Source organism: Bos indicus x Bos taurus, chromosome 17 (genome assembly GCF_003369695.1).
Source record: "Bos indicus x Bos taurus breed Angus x Brahman F1 hybrid chromosome 17, Bos_hybrid_MaternalHap_v2.0, whole genome shotgun sequence".
NCBI lineage: Eukaryota > Metazoa > Chordata > Mammalia > Artiodactyla > Bovidae > Bos > Bos indicus x Bos taurus.
Window position 1 is genome coordinate 448,912 of NC_040092.1, and position 17,523 is coordinate 466,434.

Below are 17,523 nucleotides of genomic sequence, written 5' to 3' on the forward strand. Positions count from 1 at the left end.
CTCTCCTGAAGCACAGGCTGACTGACAGTCTGGACCATGCCCGCGCCATCCTGTAAGGACTGGTGAGGCGGGAGCTGCTCGGAATCCCAGTGGCGGGTGGTGGCCAGCTAAGCCACCCTAACTTCAGTTTACAAACCAAAGAGATCGAGGTACTCTGGAGAGTATGTCACAGCCTTTCTGGTTTCCTGACTTTGCACTCCGTCTCCTGACTGATGATGCAGCTTGAACGTAGTGTTTCTGAGCTCTCAGAGCCCAGGGAGGGAAGGCGCAGCGAGCCTGCGTTTTCCGCGCGGCAGGGCCTGGTGGCAGAGTGGGCGAGCGTCTGCCGGGCGCCTGCCGGGCCGAGCGGGCGAGCGCCTGCCGGGCGCAGGTGTGCTCGCCCGTCTGTCTCCGGGCTGCTGAGATGGTTAGGCCTTGCCTCCAAGGGAGGCTTTCTCCGTCCCAGCACTGCTGACGTTTCGGGGCACGTGACTGCGTGGAGACCAGCCCGTGTGTTGTAGGGAGTTAGCGGCAGCCCTGGCTTCTGCCCTGGAGCGCCTTCACACGCTGACACACACAGACATCACCCACTTGTGACGATAGAACCTGTCTCCAGACATTGCTGATGCTCCCTGTTGGCCAGGTCAGAACCCCCAGTTGAGAACCACTGTGCTAAGGAGGTGAGTTAAATCTTGAAGTCATGTCACAGAAAGGAGCTTTGAACGTGGGGTCAGAGCGGGTTCAAGACATCATCGTTTATTAACTGAATTCTTGGGCTTTTGACTCCACCTTCTGCACTTTGGTGAGATCCGACCCTGCCGTTTGACCCCGTGCCCAGACTTGGAAGGCCGTCTTCAGCTGAGGCGAGCTACAGGAGTCCGTGAGGTTTGCTGTGTGTGTAGAGGTCACATACAAGGGACTGTCCACACACGTGCGTGCGCGTGGTTGGTTCTGTGTTCTGGGAGACAGTGTTTCTTTGTTGTTGCTCAGTCGCTCAGTCGTGTCTGACTCTCTGCAGCCCTATGGACTGCAGCACACCAGGCCTCCCTGTCTTTCACCGTTTCCCAGAGTTTGCTCAAACTCACCAACACTTGAGTTGTGATGCCATCCAACCTTCTCGTCCTCTGTTGTCCCCGTCTCCTCCTGCCTTCAGTCTTCCCCAGCATCAGGGTCTTTTATCGTCAGTTGGCTTTTAGCATCTGGTGGCCACAGTATTTTATTTTAGGCCAAGATAAGGTTTGTCTCTAATTAGGTTATGACCGTATATTGGTTAGAAAGTGAGAGCAGTGATGTTTTGGTTGTGGGAAAACGTAGTCTGTACGTTGAGAAAACTTGACTGGAGGGTCATGGTTCTTCCCCTCCCTGAGCCTTTGTCCCCTGTGGAGTCATGCACAGCTCTTGAGTGAAGCCCATTCCAACGAGAAGGGCCAGGACTGCAGAGCCACGCCCTCCGTCAGTTCCTGGCTCACACTTGGCCGGCAGTGCTGTGAAAGGTGTCAGGCGGATTTTCAACAACAGGGTAGCTTGTCAGTGGTCCTGTTGCTCTGAGGTGTGTGTTTCTCCTGTCTGCAATCCTTTCTCATTCCTCAGAGGATTTAAGGCCTTTTACTGCCATTTAAGAACGTCAGCTTGAAGGGGAGACGGAGGGAAGGGGGTGGGCACCGCAGGCACCTGGGTGCGGAAAGGCCCGTACGGCTGCTCTGAGGACAGGCCGGGAGGAGGTGACCCTTCGTGACCGCTGTGGTCATTCCTGTAACCTGTGTTGTTGGCCCGGATCATACTAGTCCAACAGGCTGCTGTCTGGGGATGTGCTGGGTCTCCGCCGCTGGCAGGGATGAGGCTCCAGGAGCCAGTGGGTGGGGGAGCGCTGTGGCCTCACCGATGTCGCCCTGCAGCACTCAGCCGGCTGACGCCCGTTCTGGAGGGCCGCGCTGCATGAGCGTGTCTCTCGGTGGTTGCTGTTGGGGACCTGTTCACCCGTCCCCCTCGATTGTGAGCTGCTTGAGGACAAGGGTTTTGCCTTTCGTTTTGGAGTCAGATGGTCCTCCTCTTGAGTCTCTGCTGCTTGCCAGACCTGTGTTCCAGAAGGCTCTTGACATCTCTTACCCGGTCTGTTGAGTGAAGTGGGTGACACCTGCCTGGCCTGCTCCCAGCTCACCTGTGAAGGCTCAGGAATTGTATGCTTTTCACAGTCTCACACCAGCTTATGCCTGGAGACAGTAGTGGGGTTTTGAAAAGTAACCAGAATACGTCTGAAGAACGCTCAGAAGCAACTGGGTGGGATTCTGCTTTGCATCATACGCTTGGGGTTTATACCCTAAACCCTGAATCCTCCTGCAGAGAAGTCCTGTGGAATCAGAGGTGAATGTGTGCCGGGCAAGCGCGGGGCAGACCGCTGGACAGACTGCTGTCCAGAGAGCAGAGGGGACAGCCTCCAGGGAGGAGGCAGGGTTGGGGTATGCGTGCTGTAGGCCTGAGTCTGGCCCTTGGGAGGACGGCGGGGTGGAGGACGTGCTGCTGCTAGGGAGTGTCTGGAGTGACGGTCCCTGGAGGGCTCAAGTGGGCGAGCATATCAGCAATGGACGGCGCGGGCCACAGCCGCTGGGGCTCTGGGCTGAAGCCCTGGGCACCTGCCTGGAAGTGTGTGCTCCTCCCGGGGCGTTGCGGGGTGCCTGGGCCTTCCTGGGGAGGCTGGGTGTTGCAGGCAGGCAGTTCCCTAGGTTTGGGTGTGAGACGCAGTGGAGGCAGGAGGTCAGGGTGGAGGTCAGCCAGGTAGAGGCAGGTGACTAGATTTGAGACACTCAGTGGGTTTCGTTAATATGCTGAGAAAAAAGTAGAGAGACGGAGGCCAGGAAGTAAGGTGTTTGCAGATACTTCTTTTAACTTAAAGAGTGCATAAAAAGCTGCTTTCGCCTTAGGAGTAGAATTTCAGTCACACAGCCAGGAGGGCCTTGCAGCCATGGCCCCCGTCTTGGGACCTGTCTGCCTCGAACCATCCTCTTCCCCAGAGATGCGAGGCGCCTCTGTTTGTCCAGGGGTCTGCCCGTGGACTGTCAGGGTGTGCGGCTCCTGAGACCTGCTGAGGTCAGCAGCACGCTTGGAGATGGAGCGGGCATTGGGCATGGCACAGACCCTAGCTGCCCACCCACCATCTGCAGTATCTGCCGCGTGCCTGCCTTTCCTGCAGGGCCAGGGCGCGAGCGCCGCCCTGGGGAGCAGCAGGCGATGCCATTCCTGCCAGGAAGAGTAGGACAGGGTTGGGGGTGGGGCTGGTCTACTCGGGGCTCCCAGGCGCCTCGTGTGAGAAGAGGGACCAGAAGGCCCACCCGCGTCTCCCGCCCACTCTTCCTCTGGGCTCTCCCAGGCTGCCTGGCAAGAAGGCCTGGTCTGGGAAAGCCCTTCTTTCACTGGGCAGGCGGAGCTTTCCGGCAGAGGGTGGCCAGAGTACACCTGCGGGGCAGGTCTGGGAAGGGGCACGGCTGGCTTTGCGTGGGTGCAGGAGTCCGCCTGGCATGGCCTCAGGGGCCTTCCTGGCTGCGGCCTTGTGACTCTGCCAGGCCGCGGGCCTGGGCCAGGTGTGGGAGCCAAGGGACCTGGGAAGAGGCTGTGGCCGTGCCGCGCAGGAGGCGGCCAGGGCGGCACTGGTGCAGTGAGCATGCACGTGTGTGGGTGTGACATTCATACACACACACATGCTGCTTTTGAAGTGTAACTTACGTACTGAACTGCACAGACATCAAGCTTCCCACGTGGTGAGTTTTGTCAAGTAAGCAGGCTCTGTAATCTGTTCCCCACTGGAGATGCGGAGTGTTTTCTCCTCCCCAGAGAGTTGCCAGGTGGAATATGGGGGGTGAATGCGACCCCCAGGGTCAGGGAGGCTGTGGAGGAGCAGCTGGGGCGCCCGGGGGCCTTGTTGAAGCGCCGGCTCTGCCTGGGTGCTGGTGAGGAGCAGGGGAGTGGCTTCTCTGTCTGGCCGTGTCCACCGCCAAGTCAGGCTGCACAGGGGTGTTAATGGGGTGTGGTCTGGAGAGCGGAGTGCTTGGTGATTTTGTGCTTGTCATTTGAAAAATGTAAAAAAGTTTTTCTGAGAAAAGTAAGACCTGTTTTCTTTAGAAAGTTAGAAAATGCAAAACCAAGAACACATGGGTAAAACGTCTGAACGTGGTCTTTCAGACCATTGGGAAAAGATAACTGGGTGACTTGGGGCTTCTAAATACACCTGCGTTTGGGACCTCCCTGGGGGCCCAGTGCTTGAGACCGCGTGCTCCCAGTGCAGGGCCCTTGTGGGGAACCCGACCTCTTGTGGCGTGTGGGCAGCGGAAGAAATGAAAACACGGGTTTCATTTGGTGCGTGGACTGCATCGTAAAGGTGCCTGGGCCGTTTAAGGCCTCAGCCGCCGGCCTGCGTCACAGAAACCTGTGTTCGTATTGTAGCCTCCCCCAGACAGCTGAGTGTCAGCAGGCACTCTCCACTGAAATAACATCGTGGGGTGGTGGTTCTTTTTTAAAATTGACCCAAAACATTAATTTGTTTCAGGTGTACAGCACAGTTTGTACATTAATTCGTTTCAGGTGTGCAGCACAATTTGTACGTAATGCAAACGTGATCATCACAGTAAGCGTAGTTAACGTCCGTCGCTTCACAGGATTACTTTTTCTTGATGAGAGCTTCCAGGATTTACTCTCTTAGCAGTTTTTACATACGCAATACAGTATTATTAACTATGTGTGATTTTTTTAGGTTGTTAAACGGATTTTCCCTCTGTGGGAATGTGGTACTTGCCTGCGCTTGCCTTTCTCATGGGTCTGGTGGAAGGGATGGCACTTGAGAGACTCGCAGGAAGAGGGACAGCGGTCTGCAGACACGCGCTGGCACCGGCTTCACCTCTGGTTCACGGCGCGAAAAGCCAAAGCCAGCCCAGCAACGGCTGCCTGACTCGAGCCTCCAGCTTCCTTCCTGTGCGCTGTTTCGAACGTCTCGGGCAGCTGACACCCGAGAGGTGTCTGGCGGCAGTGCTGACTCAGGACCCAGAGGTTGGGGGTCCCAGAGGCCCCTTGGCCGTGCAGCCAGGCTCTGCTCCCTGGCAGGGGTGCTGCATGAGTCCCTCTCAGCCAAGAGGACCCGCCACCCCGGGAGGTGTGTCAGAACGCGGGGCCTCTGCCCAGCCTTTCGCGACTGCTGGTGTTTGGGGGGCCCGCTGTGCGCTGCGGGGCCTGGGGAGACCCTGAGGAGGCAGACAAGGTACCCAGCGCTCGCGGCCCACATCCTGCTGGGCAGAGTGGCCCAGCTGCCATAAGGTGGCTACACCGTTCCTGGGAAAGCAGACCGGCTCTGGGGGGCGGGGGGAGCCCGTGAGGGGAACGGGGGCCGGAGGGCAGAGCTGGTGGGCACGAGAGGAAGGCGCTGGGCCCTGTGGGCCGGGGGGCCTGGCAGCCGGGCCTCTGCAGAGTGCAGGCTGCGGGACGGACGCGCACACGTGTCACCTGCAGGGGGAGCGTGTCCGCATGCTGATGGCAGCCACAGGTGTTTGACGCTCCTTTGTATCTCACAGACGGGCTCGCGGTTTTAGAAAACTGGCTGTGAGGCTCTGTGTGCGTGCCTCCTGCTTCCTGAGGCGGTGGCCGTTCTGCCTGTGTGGGTTCACCTGCGCGTCCCCGGCGGGAACGGCCACGTGCTTCCAGCACCTGGACAAGTGCACCCAGCTCCCGCCCCCACCTGCCCACTTGTGTGCAGACTTGCATGGTCTGGTTCGGTTTTGCTTAGCGTTTGTTCAAGTTGTGAGAAAACGAGCGTAGAGTTTATCGTGTTAACCGTCTTCCACGCGTGCTACTCAGTCGTGTCCTGTGTGTTCACACGCATTTTCATCTTGCAAAACCGAAGCCGCCCCAGCCCTCGGCACCGCCGTTCTGCTTCACGTCTCTCTGAATCTGACCCCTCTCGGGCCTTCATGCGAGTGGAGTCTTGCAGCATCTGCACTTCTGTGCCTGGCTGATGCGGGTAACAGATTGTCTTCAGGGTTCTTCCGTGCTGTGCCTGTGTCAGGATCTCCTTGCTTTTTATTGCCGAGTGATGCTCCACTGTGCAGACATACCACGTTTCCTCAGCCGTCATCTACTGCTGGGCCCTGAGCTGTGTCCCCCTCTTGGCTCTTGGGGATGAAGCTGCTGAGAACTTGGGGTACAAATGCCTCCTTGAGACCCTGCTTCCAGTCCTTTGGGGCATAAACTTAGTCGTGGGGTTGCTGGATCCAAGGTAGTTCTGGGCTTCCCCCGTGAGTCAGATGGTAAAGGATCTGCCTGCAGTGCGGGAGACCTGGGTTTGATGCCTGCGTCAGGAAGATCCCCTGGAGGAGGGCATGGCAACGCGCTCCAGTATTCTTGCCTGAGAATCCCCATGGACAGAGGAGCCTGGCGGGCTGCAGTCCACAGGTCGCAAAGAGTCGGACACAGCTGAGCGACTAAGCGCAGCCCAGCGCGGGTCACTCCGTTTGCACTCCCCTGAGAGCTGCTGTGGGAGCTGCCCCAGTTTCTGTTCCCACCAGCCCACGGGGTGTGTTTCTCCACCCCCTCCCCGCCAGCCCTGGTCTTCACTTCTCTTTCTTCTCTTCTCACGGTGGCTGTCCTCTGGAGAATGTCTGTTTCAGTCCTTTGCCCGTTTACAGGAGTGTGTGGTCTTCTCACCCGCTAACGTTTGTCTGTCTCTGGCTGTGGTTCCGGGCCTCAGTGCTCCCCGTGGGGTCTCTGTTGCGGTGCGAGGTCTTGGTTGCCCTGCCCGTGGCATGTGGGATCTTAGTTCCTGGACCAGGGATCGAACCCACCTCCCCTGCAGTGCAAGGTGGATTCTTATGCACTGGACCACCAGGGAGGCCCCCCTTGGCCCATTTGAATCAAAGTTTTGGAGGATTTTGTCATTAAGTTTTAGGAGTTTTCTGTGTATTCTGGACATCTGATGTTACTTAGCAGCATTTTCTCACATTCCACAGGTTGCCTTTTTACTCTGTTGATAGTTTCCTTTGATGAGTGAAAGTTTTCAAGAAATCCAGGTTGTCCAGTTTTTCTCTTAACGCCCATGCTTTTGCTGTCACATCTTAACAAATCGTTGCCCAATCCAGTGTCACGAAGCATTTTCCTTCCTGTTTTTTTCTAAGAGTTTTTAAAATGTTACGTTCAACATCCAGGCCTTTGATCATCTCAGGTTGGTTTTTGTAGGTGGTGGTAGGTGAAGGTCAGGACTCGGGGGCCTCCTAAGGCCCGGGAGGAGGGTTCTGTCTGAGTGCCCTAGTCAGAACCGGCTTCGGTAGCTGCCTCTCTTCCTGCCCAATGGGGAGCTGCGTGCTGCAGCCCTCGGATCAGCACCCCCAGACAGCACGGGAGTGGGGTGCTCCAGGGGGCTTAGGGTCAGGGCCATCTGGGAGCAGAGCCCGAGGGTGGGATGCCGGCTGCGGCGGCTCCTGGGGTATCCCTCACTTGTGTCGCCGTCTCCGTAGAGGCCGTCGGGGGCGCGTCTCTGTGGCTCCACGGCAGGCTCTCACGCTGCAGCCACAGCGCCACCGCCAGAGCCCCTCAGAGATCCGTCCGTGTGTCCTCTGACCCGAGGCACATTCCCTGCAGAGGAGATGGGTGCCAGCCTCGATGAGTGCGGGCACACCCCGCTCTGAGAGACTCGGTACTGAGACGCAGGCCTCGGAGGCCCTGTGACTTGGAGTCTTGGTCTGTCTCCTCGGTGCTGGCCGACTGTCTTGTAGACTGGGGACTAGTTGCCCATCTGTAGATGAGGGTTCCAGCCGCCCGTCTGGAGGATGAGGGTTCCGGCTGCCTGTCTGTAGATTAGGGTTCCGCTGCCCGTCTGTAGATGAGGGGCCGCATAGAGAGCTGAAGCGCCTTCCTCGAGGCAGCAGATCCTGGGCCCACCCCCGTTTCTGCCATCCCCACGTCCTCCAGCTCAACAGTTCCTTCTCCATAGGAACCGCCACTGCTCCTGCCCCAGGGTGGCAGCCTGCCCCCGGGTCTGCACTCCTGGTGGTGCCCCGTCTTCTGGCTGACCCTCCGCCTTGGGAGCTCAGGGCAGCTGTGGTTTCTGCAGGAAGCCCCGGGCTGAGTTCGGTGGCTCCGCCCCCAGCTTCCCGCTGAGGCTCCCAGCGTGTGCATCCTGCCTCCCTGGGGTTGTGCGTGTGCCGGCCGGGCTCTGGGTGCTCCGGGTGGGTCTGCAGGCAGGTGGGTGTGCTGTGCTCCAGCTGGGCTCTGGGTGCTCTCGCTGCTGCCCACTGAGGACTGGTGCCAGCTCAGCTGGGACTTCGTCTGCTCCAGTGGCAGCTGCCCAGGCGAGTTGGCCTATGCAGAACACGAAGGAGCAGGCTTCTTGGGTTATCTTGTCCCTGTGGGGATGGGCGGCACGCCCCCATGCTGCCCACGCCTGCCTTCCTGGGGCTGCTGCGGATGGTGTCTGGGCTCTCCTGAGGGTGGAGGGGGCCTGTGCGGGTCTGTGCCCCGGGACGAGCTCTGGTGGCTGCTGTGCGCGGGTGGGTGCCGCTGGGTCAGAGCTGACAGCCGCCCTGGCGCCCGGCTCTGAACACACCGCCTGTGCTCGGGGTGGGCCCATGGCTGCCAGGCAGAGCTGACCTGTCACGACAGAGCTGTGGCTCGGGGCCTGCAGTAACTGCTGCCTCCAGAGTGCGGAGCAGGAGCGTTTGGTGCCTGTGCCCTCTGCTCCCCGCCACCGCGTCATGACCAGGTGGAGGCCTGCCTCGGCCTCGTGGAGGCTTGCGCTTGGCTTCACTGTGGCCGTGCCCTCCAGGAGACGGCGCTGTGGGAAGCCACACTGCTGTTCGGTCCCCGCTTGCTGTCACGTGACGCCAGCGCCCGACCCGCATGCCCACCTCCACTGTGCCCCGCTGTTGTGATGGAGACAGAGAGTCCTCAGCTGAGAGACCCCTGGCGACCGCCCCACGTCTGTGTTAGTGACTGCTGATGTCCAGCTCGCCGTTAGGTCGCTCGTGTGTCCCTGAGCCCCCTCCCTGGGCTGGGCCCAGGGCTGAAGGAGGCTGAGAGCTGGGAGACGCCCATGGGCGAAGTCTGCTGCGGAGCCTTCGCCAGTCAGTCTGCCCAACTGGCTCCAGCCTCGCCGGCCCCGGTGGGGCCTAGCCTTTCCCTCAGGGAGTGCCGTCTGATTGACCGCACCCTGTGGGTCTGTGCTGGCGGAGATGACTCCATGACGCCAGTGGGGTCCAGCTGTACCGGAGGGGGAGCGGGTGAGGGTGCCCATCGCTGCCGCCCCTGGGACCGGGGTGGGCCAAGCTGCCTCCCAGACATGCCCACCTGGTGGTGACCTGGGTGTGAGTGCGGGGTCTGCAGGCGCAGCCCGCGGGCACAGGCGCTGCGGGCTGCTCGGTGCCCGGGAGGCTGTGGGGCAGCTCGCGCTGTTGCTGACTCACGGCATTTGTCGGCAGCCTGTCTTTCCTCAAGCAGTGATCGGGGACAGTGTGTGAGTCGCTGGTTCTGCACGTGTCGGCATGTTACCATGTGTCTCTCTCCTCTGTTCCCAGGCAAACCAATTTTTTCAGTTGATATTCACCCGGACGGGACCAAGTTCGCAACTGGAGGGCAAGGTAGGTTCTGGGGAGCAGCGGGGCGCTGTGCCCACCCTCGCCCGCCCCCGCTCTGCAGCGCGCCCGTGGCAGCTCATGGCTGAGCCTGGGGCTCAGCGCGCTCTAAGTGTTCTGGCAGCAGGTTTACATTCTGACCCTGCTGCGTGGGCTCCTGTTGAAGGCAGCCTGCACCTCGGCTTCCTGAGTGCGGGGAGGCTGGTAGTCCCATGACAGAACTGGAGGGGGCTGTGCGCAGGCTTCAGCCTGCCATCACTGCGCGTCTCTCAGGGCTCGGGAGAGCTCCACGCAGTCCCTGGGGCTGGGGTTCCGTCCTCGTCTGCGCGGGCGCGCCTGCCTGCCGGGCTGGCGCCCTGAGGTCCGGGGCTGATGAGGAGGAGCCCTTACCTCCTGGCCGAGAGGCTGTCTCGGGGGCGCTGTGTGGAGATTTTGGCACGTCCACATCCAGGCCCTTACTGGTTTTCGCTTCTGTACTGGAGAGTTAGTGAGGGGCTGCCCTTTTGGGAGTTCCCAGCAGTGGAATCCCTCCCGAGATGCTCAGGTGTGTGTGCCAGCAGAGTGCCCGCTGCCTGGCGGGAGGGAGGTGTGGGGTGCCCTGCACAGCCGCTGTCTCCCACATCGGCACGAGGCCCCCCTGGGCCCCTGGTGGGCCCGTGTTGGAGTCCAGGCCAGCGTCGAGGGCAGAGCCCGGGCCTCCGGGCCCAGCAGCGCTTGTTTCTGTTCATCTGCCCGGTCAGCCTGACTGCACCGGGCGAGGGCGGGGCACCGTGTCGGGTGCCCGCTCCAGACTTATCGAGTTGTTTCTGCTCCTCCGTTCCAGGACAGGATTCTGGGAAGGTTGTAATCTGGAATATGTCTCCAGTCCTCCAGGAGGATGACGAGAAGGACGAGAATGTCCCCAAGATGCTTTGCCAGATGGACAATCACTTAGGTATTACAGGGTGGCCCTTTGCAGGCTTTGCGTGTTGGCACAGTGCCCAAGGCTAGCACGTGTGTTTGTGATCAGAGAGATAAGGCCGTGCGGCGTAGCTCCCGTGGCCTGCTGTCTGACGCGCAGATGCTGGCTGCACACCTGGGTGAGTTATTCAGCAGAAGACCCGGCCCGCCCACAGAACCACCTTTGGACAGTCCGCAGGTACCTCCGGTGATTTCCTGCTCACAAGTCATTCCTGCCTGATTCCACGGGGCTTTGGGACCAGTGGCCTGGAGGCAGTAGGGTTCCAGGGAAGGGTGCCCACGAGACAGCTAAGCAGCCGCCGGGACGGCCGCCGTGGCCCTCAGGGCCTCTGCCAGGCCTCGGGCTCCCCGACGGGGTCGCAGTTTCCTCTCCCGTGGTAGCCACGCAGTTCCCTGCCCTGGAGCATCCGGGGGCCGTACCCGGCTCTGGGGCCCGCCCAGCTGCCCCAGAGCCGCTCCGCTCCCAGTTACGCGCCCAGTGTGCACTGGGCCCCTCCCGCCATCCACGTGAGGGTCACAGCCTGGACAGTGTCCTGTGTCGTGGGACCCCGGGGGCTCCGACCGGCAGGGCCAGGATCTCTGCCCGCTTAGTTGGCGCGCGCAGAGCGGTCTGCCTGCAGTTGGGAAGGAGCTGGTAGGTGGCTTGAAGCCAGTTTGACGCTCTACCGAGCTGCTTCCCTGGATGGTCTGGAGAGGGCGTCTCAGCCTTTTCTCACGAGCCCTCCTGTGGAGCGTCATCCCTGGTCGGAGACATGTCTCAGCAGGCTGCACCCGGCTCACGCGAGGGCTCTGAGTTCCCAGTTTCCGGACCGTGCGCTCAGCACTGACCTCCCAGAGACGAGCGCCCCTGCGGACCCTGCCCTGGGCGGGCGCTTGTGCACACGATCGGCGCCCCGCGTGCCCGCTCCTGCCCCGACAGAGTGGCCTTCCGAGCTGCGCCTGCCGCCCAGCCCCGCAGACACGTGACATTCTGTTTCTCTCCCCAGCGTGCGTGAACTGTGTGCGGTGGTCAAACGGTGGGATGTACTTAGCTTCCGGGGGAGACGACAAACTGATTATGGTGTGGAAGCGGGCTACGTAAGCACTGTTTTCTTTTCTTCCGTCTTGTTTCTAGAAGGTTCTTTGCTGGTCTTTATCCCACCCTGGCACTGAGGTCCCCAGAGCTCCAGCTTCAGGGCTGGCAGGAAGTACACGTGGATTGGGGCAGCCACCCCCCTGCCTACAGACCGGCTCAGCGCCCCCAGGGCCGGTGCTGGTGGCCTCTTTGGTTTTGTCCTTCCTGCGGTGGGGTCCAGAGCCCGCCCTCCTTGGCGTTCACTCGCCCGCTCTTGCCCGGGGCTCCAGGGCTCCATGGCTCCCCGGCCCCGAGCGCCTGCAGCCAGGGTGCACTTTCTCCTGGGGCCTCCCAGGTTGGGCCTGGGCCTCTGGGCCAGGCAGGCTAGGGACCAGACGCCTCCCGCTCAGCCAGTGTCCCCGGGGCTGCGGCTAGGAGAGCCTGCCTGTAGCCTGGATGGGTTCTGCTGGATGGAGGGTGTTAGCTGGGAACGCCTGCGGGGCCCGGGGATAACCCCAGTGCTGTTCCGGCCCCAGCGTCCCAGCAGGGAGTTCACGGGCCTGCAGGAGGGCCTCGGATGCTGTGGTTTTAGCCAATGTAGAAGCAAATCACGATCCCACCACTCAAAGGGAGCCGCAGGCTGTGCTTGTGTTTCCGTGTGTCCTGGGCTGTGCTCCAGTGTAGATGGCGTGAGGGATCTCGCTCTGAGTGACGTCCAGGCCTGTGGCCGTCACGTCATTCTGTCTCTTGGACACCTTGCCAAGGTCGGTCGGGCTGCAAGCGTCCACCCGGTGCACAGATGCGGCCTCGCCCGCCCGGCCCCCACCATGCAGCCGGCCGCTGTCTGTCTGTCTGTCTCCGTGGCGCTGGCCTGGCCCCCGCTGACTCCTCTCTCGCACAGGTACATCGGGCCCAGCACCGTGTTCGGCTCCGGTGGCAAGCTTGCCAACGTAGAGCAGTGGCGATGCGTCTCCATCCTGCGGAGTCACTCAGGCGGTGAGTGGGCTGCCCGGGGGGGCACCACAGCGGCCCCGTGGAGCGCGGGGCCCCAGCGCAGCCCTGCACCTGGCCGCCCCGACCCCCGCCTGCCTCCAGCGGCGTCAGTGTACCCACGCCTGCCCTCATGGGCTGTGTGTTTATATCTTTAATGTAGAACTCCCCACGTTCCGCTGTTTATCCTGGGAACTGAGTCACTGCCTCATCAGTGGATCGCTAAGTCCGTAAGCGCACTTTCTTTATTCCACAGAAACCCGCACACGGGGGCCCACTGGAAAGCTTCTGACTTGACTCTGAGTGTGTTTAGAGTGTCTCCAGTGGGCACTTTTCAGGTCTGGACTGAGGCGGGCAGCACTTGGTCAGAGGCCAGGGACCCCAGAGTCAGGGCAGCTCAGTCTCCTCCGAAAGCCTGCAGTCTGGCTGGGAAGGGCCGGGCGGGCGGGCGGGCGTGCCAGGGGCTAGGGGCCGGCAGTGAGCCGGCCACGTCTCACCCACTGCATCTGGGGCGCTGTCTGCGTGTACAGGGCCGGTCCCAGAGGGCTCACGGCCCTGCTTATGGGGGCCCTTACAGCCCTGGGGCCTGAGAGGGACCCTCCAGCCACGCTGTGGCAGAGGAGGTGGACACGGGCTCAGGCGGAAGTGGCCCAGCAGGGCCTGTGCGCGTTAAGAGGACACGGACTGTGGAACTTCCTAGGGCAGAGCATCGGGGGAGCGGGCCCTTCGCTGGTGCCCGCAGAGCCAGCGGTGGGGGGTGTCCCGAGCCCTTGGGGAGGAGCCTGCAGCTGGAGCGGGGTCGGTGGGGCATGCTGCAGACGGTGCTGGAAGGGTGACCAGGGGCCGAGGGATGGCCAATGGGTCACCCTGACGGAGTCAGCTGCGTCTCTGGAACCCAGCAAGCTGCCCGTGAGGCTACCCAGGTGGGGGGCTCAGAGAGGACGTCCATGGGCCCTCGCCTGAGACTGGGTCTGAGCCCACAGGCAGGCAGAGCTGCTCGCCTTCAGTAGGGGCTCCTCCGGCGGCAGGTGTGAGTAAAACCATTTAAGAAAGGATCCGTGAGAAAGCAGAGACGGTGGGTAGGAGGCGCTGGGTCCTGAAAAGCGGCGTGTGAAGACCTGGTACCGGGCGAGTTTGACCTGGACAGGCGCAGTGTGATGCTGGTGCCGAGCTGCAGACAGAGCGCAGAAACAAACAGGGCTGGCCAGAAAGTTGAAGCCCCACAGTTGATCCCACAGGGTTAGGGAACCTGAGCAAGTGGCAGCCCCGGCAGGCTGGGAGTCACCTTCAGAAAACGGCTCCTGAGCCCCCTTTATCTGTTGAGGCGGGGTTTCTGACTGTTGAGAATTATCTTGAAACAGAAATATTTACTTTTCAAAGGAAGCAACAACCCTGCGTTTCCAGCAAATATGAACAAAGCTGGAAAAATCAGTAACACCAGAATACTTGTGAATTTAATAACATTGATAGCAGTGATTCATTTTAACCAAGTATGATGTATAACAGAAGAATTTTGTGTTGTGGTGCTCTGTTCACATATGTTAACATACTAGGAAATTAGGTAAGCAAAGCCAGGGTTATCCTAGGGCATTCTGAAATGAATATTATAGGTTATTCAGCATCAATTCCTAATAAAAATCCTTTTTTTTTTTTTTTTTAACGGCCATAAATGACTGTTCTCTTACTGTGATAAGGTCTTCCCTGGGTCTTTGGGAGCAAGGGCAAACAGCCCGCAGTTGAGCCTCGCCCCGTTGGTTCGGAGAGGAGACGGGCATGGGTGCCTTGCCACACCACTCCTGGGGCATCTCTGCACTGCAGCTAAACAGAGTCAGGAGGTGCACAGGGGTGCCCTGGAGGTGCAGCAGGGGGGACGCAGCCCTCTCCCTGCCGGGTGCCGAGCTCGGTCCCTGGTCTGGGGACAAAGACCCCACCAGCTGTGTCAGTTCAGCCGCTCAGTCGGCTCCGACTCTTTGCGACCCCATGGACCGCAGCACGCCAGGCCTCCCTGTCCATGACCAACTTGCGGAGTTCACTCAAACTCCTGTCCATCGAGTCGGTGATGCCATCCAGCCATCTCAAGCTGTGTGGTGTACCAAAAAAAAAAGAGAGAAAGTAGATAAACTGGAAAATAATACAAAAGTGAGATGACATGAGGAATGAAACTCTTAGAACTTATAAAGCATTGAAAAGCACTTCAGACTAATATAAATAAATTACTAAATTGGTCTCATATAAGAAAACTTTTGGTTTTCTCTAGCAATAGCCAAAAGTTAGCAGTAGCCAAAGTAGCAATTGGAGTATCCACAGATAAAAAGAGATACTCAGACTCCTAAAGAAGGTCTCAGAAGGTGCTGTCCGGCGGGAAGAGCGGAGGGCGGGGAGGGGATGAGCACGTGGCCTGACCAGGCCGAGGGGCCCGCAGGGCAGTCGCCCGGGGTGTGGCCGTGGGCTTGGGGCCGGGGCACTCGGCTGAGTGAGGCAGAGCAGCGCAGGGCCTGGGCTGTGGGGCGGGGGGACCTATGGTGGCGTCTGGGTGAGGGCCTGTCGGGCTGCGGGGGTCATCGCGGTGAACTCGGGGCAGGTGGTCAGGCAGATCTGGGGAGCAGAGCAGAGGTAGGGGTTGGGGGCAGACCCGTGAGCTGGTCGCGGAGGGCAGTGCAGGGGGGTAACAGGCAGGGCCGGAGCTCGGGGCATGGCTGAGCAGCGGGCGGGGGGCAGTGAAGATGCTGAGAGCTTCACGGCGAGCCCCCCACCCCTGCCCCGCAGCTGCCTGTGCACCAGGGGTCGCATCGGCCATGGGACAGCAGGTGGAGGCCGTGGCCCTGGCGGGCATGGTTCCTGCAGGTGCGGTCCGGTTCAGGCCCAGTTGGAGGGGCTTAGGAGAGACCTGGGCCTGGAGCTGGATGGAGCCTGGCTGGTCTCCTGCAGAGACAGGGCGAGAGCCGTCACGGACAGGGGTGGGTGCCGGGCCCTCGAGGTGGATGGCCTGGAAGAGCCATCGGAGAGTCTGGGGGAGCAGTGGGAGTGAGACCAGGGAGGGCTCCTGGGCGTGGCCGTGGGGACAGTGGCCAAGGCCAGGAAGCCAAGGTCGTTGGTGCAGGTGGAAGACGCTAAGGATGTTAGAAAAGTCATTCTATGGGAATCGCAGGATGGAATGACGCTGGGGAGTTGGTGAGCTTGACAGCGAGGTGGGGCGCGCCTCTGGTGCTTGGTCTGAAGGCAAGTGCTCCGAGCTGGCGTGCGGGGACGCTGTGTCCCTTGTGGATATCGACCGCAGACTCGGCAGTGGCTCCAGAGGGCCTCTGGTAGGGCGAGTCAGGACACGGGGGAAGCTCACACAGAGGGTCGGATGTCCAGGAGGCCGCGGGCTCCTGAGAACGCAGGGCTGTGAGTTCAAGGCAGCGCCAAGGCCCCAGAACCGGAGGAAAGCGTCATTCTCTGCGGGTGATGGGTCAGCAGCCATGCAGCGGCTGGCGGGGCCGAGGAGGCTGCATGAGCTCAGCTGCAGCCCGCATGGCGCACTCCAGCCGTGAGAGGCACGCGGCAGAGGAGGAGGCAGAAGGAGCGCTCACCCACCAGACCACCAGCAGAGCGGATATTCGTTCACAGTTAACAAGATAAAATATAAAAGAAGTAATGATTTTTGAAAGTACCACGAGGGAGAATAACAGACTTGACAGTAACCTCCTACAGGAAGGAAAGCTGATGGGATTGGCGGCTGACGTCTGTGTTATCCACAGCTCAGGAAATTGCTGAGAAACCCACCTCCCTTCTGGAGTCCTCTTTGAGCAGGCCTCTGCTCTAGGCCTTGGAAGCACAGGGGTCTGGGGTGTGCGTGGAGCCCCCAGGACCCGCCCAGGCTCCAGAGGTTCCTGTGCCCCTGCTACAGACCTGCCTTCACCTTAGACCCCCCACAGCCTCCTCCCAGCACACGGGGGCAGCAGGGGAGGCTGCAGACAGTGTCAGACGGACGGGCAGTCTCGCTGTGGCCGAGGACACAGAAACAGACTGGCGGGTGAGAAGGGAGCCATCCTGAAGCTGAAAGGGGCTTTGGATCGGACGTCACGCTCGCAGCGCGTGAGGAGCCCCGCCCACAAGCGTCCCACACGCGGGGTGTGCAGCGTGCCGTGGGTGCCAGGGCCTGCTCCCAGCCCGCGCCCGCAGCGCGGAGTGGGGCAGCGGGAGAGCGTGTGCTGCCCCCGAGGAGCTCACGGCCTGGAGGAGAGGGCCCGACGGCTCTTGAGTGGCGGCTCTTTCTGTCTTCGCCCCCCAGCCCTTCCTCCATACACGCCGTGCCCAGCCGGGTGCTGCACTCAGAGGAACCAGAGCGCCCGCGGCCGTCCTGCCCTCTTCGCGGGGGCTACCATGCTTCGTCTGAGGATGGGCGGGGCTGCTGGGCACTCCAGATCTCCTGTCCCATTGCAGGACCTGAGTGGGAAGTGCTTCAGGCTGGTTTGGAAAGTCTAGTGATGGTGGTCTCGGGTCAAGTCTGCCCAGCCCAGAGAAGCCCGGGGCCGCTGACTGACCAACCGGCTGGCGGGCAGGGTGGAGCTGTGTGTGCGCACACACGCCACGGTGAGAGACTGACCACCCGCCCTTGTCTTCCAGATGTGATGGACGTTGCGTGGTCCCCCCATGACGCCTGGCTGGCCTCGTGCAGCGTGGATAACACCGTGGTCATCTGGAACGCCGTGAAGTTCCCAGGTCTGCGCCGTCTCTGCCTGGGCGGTCTGGCCAGGGCGCCCCCTAGTGGTGGCTGCAGCGGGTGGTCCGGGTCCCCTCGGTTGGCCTCTCAGGGTCTTGCCAGTAACTCAGGTCTCTGTCGACCGTGTCTAAGGTTTGAAAGTTGACTTTAAAGGAAGCAGTAGCTGAGTGCCCATGCGGGTGCGTACCAGCTGGTGCACCCTCCCCGCGGGCTCGGCCTCTGCCCCCGGCGTCTCT

General features: G+C 60.9%; 1 protein-coding gene across 4 annotated transcripts in view; it reads left to right on the top strand.

The window, feature by feature from the left end:
• The window catches only part of LOC113907197 (protein HIRA), a 45,596-nt gene that overhangs the window by 1,987 nt on the left and 26,086 nt on the right, over positions 1-17,523 (top strand). Inside the window, exons 2-7 of one of the 4 annotated variants that reach the window (XM_027566018.1) lie at positions 9,522-9,584; positions 10,402-10,512; positions 11,525-11,615; positions 12,494-12,588; positions 12,746-12,812; positions 17,191-17,286. In XM_027566018.1, coding sequence (XP_027421819.1) covers positions 17,196-17,286 — 91 coding nt within the window. In that variant the 5' untranslated portion in view covers positions 9,522-9,584; positions 10,402-10,512; positions 11,525-11,615; ... (1 more) ...; positions 12,746-12,812; positions 17,191-17,195. Of the gene's footprint in view, positions 1-9,521; positions 9,585-10,401; positions 10,513-10,587; positions 10,717-11,524; positions 11,616-12,493; positions 12,589-12,745; positions 12,813-17,190; positions 17,287-17,523 lie in introns of those variants that run through there. The other 3 variants (XM_027566015.1, XM_027566016.1, XM_027566017.1) reach the window with 3 other exon arrangements.